Raw genomic sequence first — 10883 nt, forward strand, 5'->3', positions numbered from 1 at the left:
TGATGTAGACTGAAACAGGGCCTACAGTAGGTGGAGTGATGTAGACTGAAACAGGGCCGACAGTAGGTGGAGTGATGTAGACTGAAACAGGGCCTACAGTAGGTGGAGTGATGTAGACTGAAACAGGGCCTACAGTAGGTGGAAGTAATGTTGATGTAGACTGAAACAGGGCCTACAGTAGGTGGAGTGATGTAGACTGAAACAGGGTCTACAGTAGGTGGAGTGATGTAGACTGAAACAGGGCCTACAGTAGGTGGAGTGATGTAGACTGAAACAGGGCCGACAGTAGGTGGAGTGATGTAGACTGAAACAGGGCCTACAGTAGGTGGAGTGATGTAGACTGAAACAGGGCCTACAGTAGGTGGAGTGATGTAGACTGAAACAGGGCCTACAGTGATGTAGACTGAAACAGGGCCTACAGTAGGTGGAAGTAATGTTGATGTAGACTGAAACAGGGCCTACAGTAGGTGGAGTGATGTAGACTGAAACAGGGTCTACAGTAGGTGGAGTGATGTAGACTGAAACAGGGCCTACAGTAGGTGGAGTGATGTAGACTGAAACAGGGCCGACAGTAGGTGGAGTGATGTAGACTGAAACAGGGCCTACAGTAGGTGGAGTGATGTAGACTGAAACAGGGCCTACAGTGATGTAGACTGAAACAGGGCCTACAGTAGGTGGAAGTAATGTTGATGTAGACTGAAACAGGGCCTACAGTAGGTGGAGTGATGTAGACTGAAACAGGGTCTACAGTAGGTGGAGTGATGTAGACTGAAACAGGGCCTACAGTAGGTGGAGTGATGTAGACTGAAACAGGGCCGACAGTAGGTGGAGTGATGTAGACTGAAACAGGGCCTACAGTAGGTGGAGTGATGTAGACTGAAACAGGGCCTACAGTAGGTGGAGTGATGTAGACTGAAACAGGGCCTACAGTGATGTAGACTGAAACAGGGCCTACAGTAGGTGGAAGTAATGTTGATGTAGACTGAAACAGGGCCTACAGTAGGTGGAGTGATGTAGACTGAAACAGGGTCTACAGTAGGTGGAGTGATGTAGACTGAAACAGGGCCTACAGTAGGTGGAGTGATGTAGACTGAAACAGGGCCGACAGTAGGTGGAGTGATGTAGACTGAAACAGGGCCTACAGTAGGTGGAGTGATGTAGACTGAAACAGGGCCTACAGTAGGTGGAGTGATGTAGACTGAAACAGGGCCTACAGTGATGTAGACTGAAACAGGGCCTACAGTAGGTGGAAGTAATGTTGATGTAGACTGAAACAGGGTCTACAGTAGGTGGAGTGATGTAGACTGAAACAGGGTCTACAGTAGGTGGAGTGATGTAGACTGAAACAGGGCCTACAGTAGGTGGAGTGATGTAGACTGAAACAGGGCCTACAGTAGGTGGAGTGATGTAGACTGAAACGGGGCCTACAGTAGGTGGAGTGATGTAGACTGAAACAGGGCCTACAGTAGGTGGAGTGATGTAGACTGAAACAGGGCCTACAGTAGGTGGAGTAATGTAGACTGAAACGGGGCCTACAGTAGGTGGAGTGATGTAGACTGAAACAGGGCCTACAGTAGGTGGAGTGATGTAGACTGAAACAGGGCCTACAGTAGGTGGAGTGATGTAGACTGAAACAGGGCCGACAGTAGGTGGAGTAATGTAGACTGAAACGGGGCCTACAGTAGGTGGAGTGATGTAGACTGAAACAGGGCCTACAGTAGGTGGAGTGATGTAGACTGAAACAGGGCCTACAGTAGGTGGAGTGATGTAGACTGAAACAGGGCCTACAGTAGGTGGAGTGATGTAGACTGAAACAGGGCCTACAGTGATGTAGACTGAAACAGGGCCTACAGTAGGTGGAGTGATGTAGACTGAAACAGGGTCTACAGTAGGTGGAGTGATGTAGACTGAAACAGGGCCTACAGTAGGTGGAGTGATGTAGACTGAAACAGGGCCTACAGTAGGTGGAGTGATGTAGACTGAAACAGGGCCTACAGTAGGTGGAGTGATGTAGACTGAAACAGGGCCTACAGTGATGTAGACTGAAACAGGGCCTACAGTAGGTGGAGTGATGTAGACTGAAACAGGGTCTACAGTAGGTGGAGTGATGTAGACTGAAACAGGGCCTACAGTAGGTGGAGTGATGTAGACTGAAACAGGGCCTACAGTAGATGGAGTGATGTAGACTGAAACAGGGCCTACAGTAGGTGGAGTGATGTAGACTGAAACAGGGCCTACAGTAGGTGGAGTGATGTAGACTGAAACGGGGCCTACAGTAGGTGGAGTGATGTAGACTGAAACAGGAAAGACTGAAACCTGCCTCATCTACCCACCAGGCTACCTGCCTCCTCTAACCACCAGGCTACCCGCCTCCTCTAACCACCAGGCTACCTGCCTCCTCTAACCACCAGGCTACCTGCCTCCTCTACACTCTAACCACTAGGCTACCTGCCTCCTCTACACTCTAACCACCAGGCTACCTGCCTCCTCTAACCACCAGGCTACCTGCCTCCTCTAACCACTAGGCTACCTGCCTCCTCTAACCACTAGGCTACCTGTCTCCTCTAACCACCAGGCTACCTGCCTCCTCTAACCACTAGGCTACCTGCCTCCTCTAACCACTAGGCTACCTGCCTCCTCTAACCACCAGGCTACCTGCCGCCTCTACACTCTAACCACTAGGCTACCTGCCTCCTCTACACTCTAACCACTAGGCTACCTGCCTCCTCTACACTCTAACCACTAGGCTACCTGCCTCCTCTACACTCTAACCACCAGGCTACCTGCCTCCTCTAACCACCAGGCTACCTGCCTCCTCTAACCACCAGGCTACCTGCCTCCTCTAACCACTAGGCTACCTGCCTCCTCTAGCCACCAGGCTACCTGCCGCCTCTAGCCACAAGGCTACCTGCCGCCTCTACACTCTAACCACTAGGCTACCTGCCTCCTCTACACTCTAACCAACAGGCTACCTGCCGCCTCTACACTCTAACCACCAGGCTACCTGCCTCCTCTACACTCTAACCGCCAGGCTACCTGCCTCCTCTACACTTTAACCACTAGTGTGTGTCCCTACACTCTAACCACCAGACTACCTGCCTCCTCTACACTCTAACCACTAGGCTACCTGCCGCCTCTACACTCTAACCACTAGGCTACCTGCCGCCTCTACACTCTAACCACTAGACTACCTGCCTCCTCTACACTCTAACCACTAGGCTACCTGCCTCCTCTACACTCTAACCACTAGGCTACCTGCCTCCTCTACACTCTAACCACTAGACTACCTGCCTCCTCTACACTCTAACCACTAGGCTACCTGCCGCCTCTACACTCTAACCACTAGACTACCTGCCTCCTCTAACCACCAGGCTACCTGCCTCCTCTAACCACTAGGCTACCTGCCTCCTCTACACTCTAACCACTAGGCTACCTGCCTCCTCTACACTCTAACCACCAGGCTACCTGCCACCTCTACACTCTAACCAACAGGCTACCTGCCTCCTCTACACTCTAACCACTAGACTACCTGCCTCCTCTACACTCTAACCACCAGGCTACCTGCCTCCTCTACACTCTAACCACTAGGCTACCTACCTCCTCTACACTCTAACCACTAGTGTGTGTCCCTACACTCTAACCACTAGGCTACCTGCCTCCTCTACACTAACCACTAGACTACCTACCTCCTCTACACTCTAACCACTAGACTACCCTGCCTCCTCTACACTCTAACCACTAGACTACCCTGCCTCCTCTACACTCTAACCACTAGGCTACCTGCCTCCTCTACACTCTAACCACTAGGCTACCTGCCTCCTCTAACCACCAGGCTACCTGCCTCCTCTAACCACCAGGCTACCTGCCTCCTCTAACCACCAGGCTACCTGCCTCCTCTACACTCTAACCACTAGGCTACCTGCCTCCTCTACCCTCTAACCACTAGTCTACCTGCCTCCTCTACACTCTAACCACTAGGCTACCTGCCTCCTCTACCCTCTAACCACTAGTCTACCTGCCTCCTCTACACTCTAACCACTAGGCTACCTGCCTCCTCTACACTCTAACCACTAGGCTACCTGCCTCCTCTACACTCTAACCACTAGGCTACCTGCCTCCTCTACACTCTAACCACTAGGCTACCTGCCTCCTCTACACTCTAACCACTAGGCTACCTGCCTCCTCTACCCTCTAACCACTAGGCTACCTGCCTCCTCTACACTCTAACCACTAGGCTACCTGCCTCCTCTACACTCTAACCACTAGGCTACCTGCCTCCTCTACCCTCTAACCACTAGTCTACCTGCCTCCTCTAACCACCAGGCTACCTGCCTCCTCTACACTCTAACCACTAGGCTACCTGCCTCCTCTACACTCTAACCACTAGGCTACCTGCCTCCTCTACACTCTAACCACTAGGCTACCTGCCTCCTCTACACTCTAACCACTAGGCTACCTGCCTCCTCTACACTCTAACCACTAGGCTACCTGCCTCCTCTACACTCTAACCACTAGGCTACCTGCCTCCTCTACACTCTAACCACTAGGCTACCTGCCTCCTCTACACTCTAACCACTAGGCTACCTGCCTCCTCTACACTCTAACCACTAGGCTACCTGCCGCCTCTACCCTCTAACCACTAGGCTACCTGCCTCTTCTACACTCTAACCACTAGGCTACCCTCTAACCACTAGACTACCTGCCTCCTCTACACTCTAACCACTAGACTACCTACCTCCTCTACCCTCTAACCACTAGGCTACCTACCTCCTCTACCCTATAACCACTAGGCTACCTGCCTCCTCTACACTCTAACCACCAGGCTACCTGCCTCCTCTAACCACTAGACTACCTGCCTCCTCTACACTCTAACCACTAGTCTACCTGCCTCCTCTACACTCTAACCACTAGACTACCTGCCACCTCTACACTCTAACCACTAGACTACCTGCCTCCTCTACACTCTAACCACTAGACTACCTACCTCCTCTACACTCTAACCACTAGGCTACCTGCCTCCTCTACACTCTAACCACTAGGCTACCTACCTCCTCTACACTCTAACCACTAGGCTACCTGCCTCCTCTACCCTCTAACCACTAGTCTACCTGCCTCCTCTAACCACCAGGCTACCTGCCTCCTCTACACTCTAACCACTAGGCTACCTGCCTCCTCTACACTCTAACCACTAGGCTACCTGCCTCCTCTACACTCTAACCACTAGGCTACCTGCCTCCTCTACACTCTAACCACTAGGCTACCTGCCTCCTCTACACTCTAACCACTAGGCTACCTGCCTCCTCTACACTCTAACCACTAGGCTACCTGCCTCCTCTACACTCTAACCACCAGGCTACCTGCCTCCTCTAACCACTAGACTACCTGCCTCCTCTACACTCTAACCACTAGGCTACCTGCCTCCTCTACACTCTAACCACTAGACTACCTGCCTCCTCTACACTCTAACCACTAGGCTACCTGCCTCCTCTACACTCTAACCACTAGACTACCTGCCTCCTCTACACTCTAACCACTAGTCTACCTACCTCCTCTACACTCTAACCACTAGACTACCTGCCGCCTCTACACTCTAACCACTAGACTACCTACCTCCTCTACACTCTAACCACTAGGCTACCTGCCTCCTCTACACTCTAACCACTAGACTACCTGCCTCCTCTACACTCTAACCACTAGGCTACCTGCCTCCTCTACACTCTAACCACCAGGCTACCTGCCTCCTCTAACCACTAGACTACCTGCCTCCTCTACACTCTAACCACTAGGCTACCTGCCTCCTCTACACTCTAACCACTAGGCTACCTGCCTCCTCTACACTCTAACCACTAGACTACCTACCTCCTCTACACTCTAACCACTAGACTACCTGCCTCCTCTACACTCTAACCACTAGTCTACCTGCCTCCTCTACACTCTAACCACTAGACTACCTACCTCCTCTACACTCTAACCACTAGACTACCTGCCTCCTCTACCCTCTAACCACTAGTCTACCTACCTCCTCTACACTCTAACCACCAGGCTACCTGCCTCCTCTAACCACTAGACTACCTGCCTCCTCTACACTCTAACCACTAGGCTACCTGCCTCCTCTACCCTCTAACCACTAGGCTACCTGCCTCCTCTACACTCTAACCACTAGACTACCTACCTCCTCTACACTCTAACCACTAGACTACCTGCCTCCTCTACACTCTAACCACTAGTCTACCTGCCTCCTCTACACTCTAACCACTAGACTACCTACCTCCTCTACACTCTAACCACTAGGCTACCTGCCTCCTCTACCCTCTAACCACTAGTCTACCTACCTCCTCTACACTCTAACCACCAGGCTACCTGCCTCCTCTAACCACTAGACTACCTGCCTCCTCTACACTCTAACCACTAGTCTACCTACCTCCTCTACACTCTAACCACTAGACTACCTGCCTCCTCTAACCACTAGACTACCTGCCTCCTCTACACTCTAACCACTAGTCTACCTACCTCCTCTACACTCTAACCACTAGTCTACCTACCTCCTCTACACTCTAACCACTAGTCTACCTACCTCCTCTACACTCTAACCACTAGTCTACCTACCTCCTCTACACTCTAACCACTAGTCTACCTACCTCCTCTACACTCTAACCACTAGGCTACCTGCCTCCTCTACACTCTAACCACTAGACTACCTGCCTCCCCTACACTCTAACCACTAGGCTACCTGCCTCCTCTACACTCTAACCACTAGGCTACCTGCCTCCCCTACACCCTAACCACTAGGCTACCTGCCTCCTCTACACTCTAACCACTAGACTACCTGCCTCCTCTACACTCTAACCACTAGGCTACCTGCCTCCCCTACACCCTAACCACTAGACTACCTGCCTCCTCTACACTCTAACCACTAGGCTACCTGCCTCCTCTACACTCTAACCACTAGACTACCTGCCTCCTCTACACTCTAACCACTAGGCTACCTGCCTCCCCTACACCCTAACCACTAGACTACCTGCCACCTCTACACTCTAACCACTAGGCTACCTGCCTCCTCTACACTCTAACCACTAGACTACCTACCTCCTCTACACTCTAACCACTAGGCTACCTGCCTCCTCTACACTCTAACCACTAGACTACCTACCTCCTCTACACTCTAACCACTAGGCTACCTGCCTCCTCTACACTCTAACCACTAGACTACCTACCTCCTCTACACTCTAACCACTAGTAGTGAACATTACATAGTGAACATTACATAGTGAACATGACATAGACCAATGAAGAGAAGGAGGAGTTCACATTTAAACCAATTCCCAAAATGTACATTTATTTGTTTCCAACCATTTTTAAAAAATACAATTCTACCTTTACATTCATTATACAGCGAGAATAGAAAATTAAAGATGCATAAATTATGAAAAACCCCAAACAGGGTCTGTGTCACCAACGGCACCCTATTCCCTATATAGTTCACTACTTTCATCCAAGAAAAGTGCACTACTTTATCCCTGTAGGCCCCTGGTCCAAAAGTAGTGCACTACTTTGTCCCTATAGGTCCCTGGTCCAAAAGTAGTGCACTACTTTGTCCCTATAGGTCCTGGTCCAAAAGTAGTGCACTACTTTGTCCCTATAGGTCCTGGTCCAAAAGTAGTGCACTACTTTGTCCCTATAGGTTCTGGTCCAAAAGTAGTGCACTACTTTGTCCCTATAGGCAGGCCCTGGTCCAAAGTTGTGCACTACTTTGTCCCTATAGGCCCTGGTCCAAAAGTAGTGCACTACTTTGTCCCTATAGGTCCTGGTCCAAAAGTAGTGCACTACTTTGTCCCTATAGGTACTGGTCTAAAGTAGTGCACTTTGTAGGTAATAGGGTGCTTTATGGGACATATATAAATGTTTAGCAAGTGTGTGAATGTCCTTATTTTTCCTTTTCCATTTGGTGGGAGATGAAACGGAAGTCTCAGCATTATGACATCATCAAACATGGCAGGGCAACTTCCTGTTTACAGACAACAACAACAACAAATCACAACAAACAAAATAATACAATTCTGCCAGGAGTTCCACTTTCGGGCTGAAGAATCAGGCCGGGATTGAACCTGATCGTGGGTTATAGGATTTGAGGCCTTTTCTGACTTGAGCCGACATCACGTTTACTGTGAATCGCCGGGACATTTGTCTACAACCTGCTGATCAGATAGAATCTTCCCAAGATTGAGGCTGGGATTCAAATTGTCGTCGTCTTGAAAACAGGAAGTTCGCCGCCCCCCCCCCCCCCCCCTCCCCCTCCCCCGGTGCCCGACGACATCATATCGCACAGCGTACCTTGAGTTTAAACCACTACCCCCATCCCATAATAGCCAAGAGCATACCGTCACCAGCAATTACACAGACATGTTAATCAACTAATACATTCATTGCTATGAAAAATGACCATCGAGTGCTCCCCCCCCCCCCCCCCAAAAAAAAGGAGTCACTCGAAAGTAGTGCTATTTGGGACGGCACCCTCGTCGACACTTTTCCCTCTCATTGAAATGTCTCTATTTAAATATAAACTGCCAACTGTCAAATTCAAGCAACATACATTATATTTTATCCAGTTTTTAACAGGATTTAATTCCTTCAACAACAAAACAACGTTTTCTTCGTGCTTATATTACAATGATTTTGGCAGTAGAACCGAAGACGCGGTTCGTGTATCCCAACTAGCACTGTATTCCCCTAAGTGCTCTAGCCCCCCTTATGGGGCCTCTGGTCAGACGTAGTATAGGGAATAGGGTTCCATTCAGGACGTCCTGGGTTCTCCTCTGAGCTCCACACACTCGGGATACGTCCCAAATTGAACACTCGCCTTCCTAGGTGCACTAATCCCATTGACCGGGACCTAATGTAGGGCACTATAAAGGGAATAGGGAGCCAATTGGGATGTTTCCCCAGATGTGTGACGTCCAACTCCAAACCAATCCCTCTGGAGGAAAGATGCTCTGAGAGTCTCTTCATTTCTCCCTCTCTCACCCTCTCCCTCCCTCTCTCACCCTCTCTCACCCTCTCTCTACCAGGAGGAAAGATGCTCTGAGTCTCTTCATTTCCCTCTCTCACCCTCTCCCTCTCTCACCCTCTCCCTCTCCCACCCTCTCCCAGGAGGAAAGATGCTCTGAGTCTCTTCATTTCCCTCTCTCACCCTCTTCCTCTCTCACCCTCTCTCTATCAGGAGGAAAGATGCTCTGAGTCTCTTCATTTCCCTCTCTCACCCTCTCCCTCTCTCACCCTCTCCCTCTCCCACACTCTCCCAGGAGGAAAGATGCTCTGAGTCTCTTCATTTCCCTCTCTCACCCTCTCCCTCTCTCACCCTCTCCCTCTCCCACCCTCTCACTCTACCAGGAGGAAAGATGCTCTGAGAGTCCCTTCATTTCTCTCTCTCACCCTCTCCCTCTCTCACCCTCTCTACCAGGAGGGTAGGTCATTGTGTTGCAGTGGAGGCTCCCTCTCTTCCCTCCCTCCTCATCTCTCCACCCTCCCCTGTCCTCTCTCTCTCTCCAGCCATCCCTCCCTCTACCAGGAAGAGAAGAACGGCCTCTTGCAGTGAAAGGTCTGGGTGAAAGCCGTTCCTAATGTTACCACCCTCCCCTGTCCTCTCTCGCTCTCCAGCCATCCCTCCCTCTACCAGGAAGAGAAGAACGGCCTCTTGCAGTGAAAGGTCTGGGTGAAAGCCGTTCCTAATGTTACCACCCTCCCCTGTCCTCTCTCCCTCTCCAGCCATCCCTCCCTCTACCAGGAAGAGAAGAATGGCCTCTTGCAGTGAAAGGTCTGGGTGAAAGCCGTTCCTAATGTTACCACCCTCCCCTGTCCTCTCTCCCTCTCCAGCCATCCCTCCCTCTACCAGGAAGAGAAGAACGGTCTCTTGCAGTGAAAGGTCTGGGTGAAAGCCGTTCCTAATGTTACCACCCTCCCCTGTCCTCTCTCCAGCCATCCCTCCCTCTACCAGGAAGAGAAGAATGGCCTCTTGCAGTGAAAGGTCTGGGTGAAAGCCGTTCCTAATGTTACCACCCTCCCCTGTCCTCTCTCCCTCTCCAGCCATCCCTCCCTCTACCAGGAAGAGAAGAATGGCCTCTTGCAGTGAAAGGTCTGGGTGAAAGCCGTTCCTAATGTTTCCACCCTCCCCTGTCCTCTCTCCAGCAATCCCTCCCTCTACCAGGAAGAGAAGAACGGTCTCTTGCAGTGAAAGGTCTGGGTGAAAGCTGTTCCTAATGTCACCACCCTCCCCTGTCCTCCAGTCCGCCGTCTCTCCACCACGACTCTGGGCATCTGGACCAACTGAATGGGAGTTTTATTGTCCTTCAACGCCTGGCTCAGGTTTAAGATCTAGAGAGGAGAGACAGGAGGAGAGACAGGAGAAGAGGAGAGACAGGAGTAGAGGAAACAGGAGTAGAGGAGAGACAGGAGGAGAGGAGAGACAGGAGGAGAGGAGAGACAGGAGGAGAGGAGCAGAGGAGAGAGAAAGAGAGAGAGGAGAGACAGGAGGAGAGGAGAGAGAGAGACAGGAGGAGAGGAGAGAGAACAGAAAGAGGTGAAAAAGGAACAATGAAAGACATTCAGGTGGACTCCTTGATGAAAGGAAATTGGATGCACCTGAGCTCAATTTGGAGTGTCAAAGAAAGGTCATACTCTATATACAGTCTTCATACAGAAGAGAACCTGCCCCACTGCCAACTGTAAAGTTTGGTGGATGAGGAGGAATAATGTTCTGGGGCTGTTTTTCATAGCTGTGCTTCGAAACTGTATGGCAACAGTTTGGGGAAGGTCCTTTCCTGTATCAGCATGACAAAGGCTGTTGTCACAGCAACGGGGGGACCAACTCCGTGTTAATGCCCGTGATT

At 50.8% G+C, this 10883-nt stretch overlaps 1 protein-coding gene across 1 annotated transcript in view; it reads right to left on the bottom strand.

The window, feature by feature from the left end:
• Nucleotides 1-10180: 10180 nt before the first annotated feature.
• Nucleotides 10181-10883, bottom strand: part of LOC139419349 (phosphatidylinositol 4-kinase type 2-beta-like) — an 18631-nt gene continuing 17928 nt past the window's right edge. Inside the window, exon 12 of the mRNA XM_071169288.1 lies at nt 10181-10368. Coding sequence (XP_071025389.1) covers nt 10195-10368 — 174 coding nt within the window. The 3' untranslated portion in view covers nt 10181-10194. The remainder of the gene's footprint in view (nt 10369-10883) is intronic.

This window comes from Oncorhynchus clarkii, chromosome 10, assembly GCF_045791955.1.
Source record: "Oncorhynchus clarkii lewisi isolate Uvic-CL-2024 chromosome 10, UVic_Ocla_1.0, whole genome shotgun sequence".
NCBI classification, from domain to species: Eukaryota; Metazoa; Chordata; class Actinopteri; order Salmoniformes; family Salmonidae; genus Oncorhynchus; species Oncorhynchus clarkii.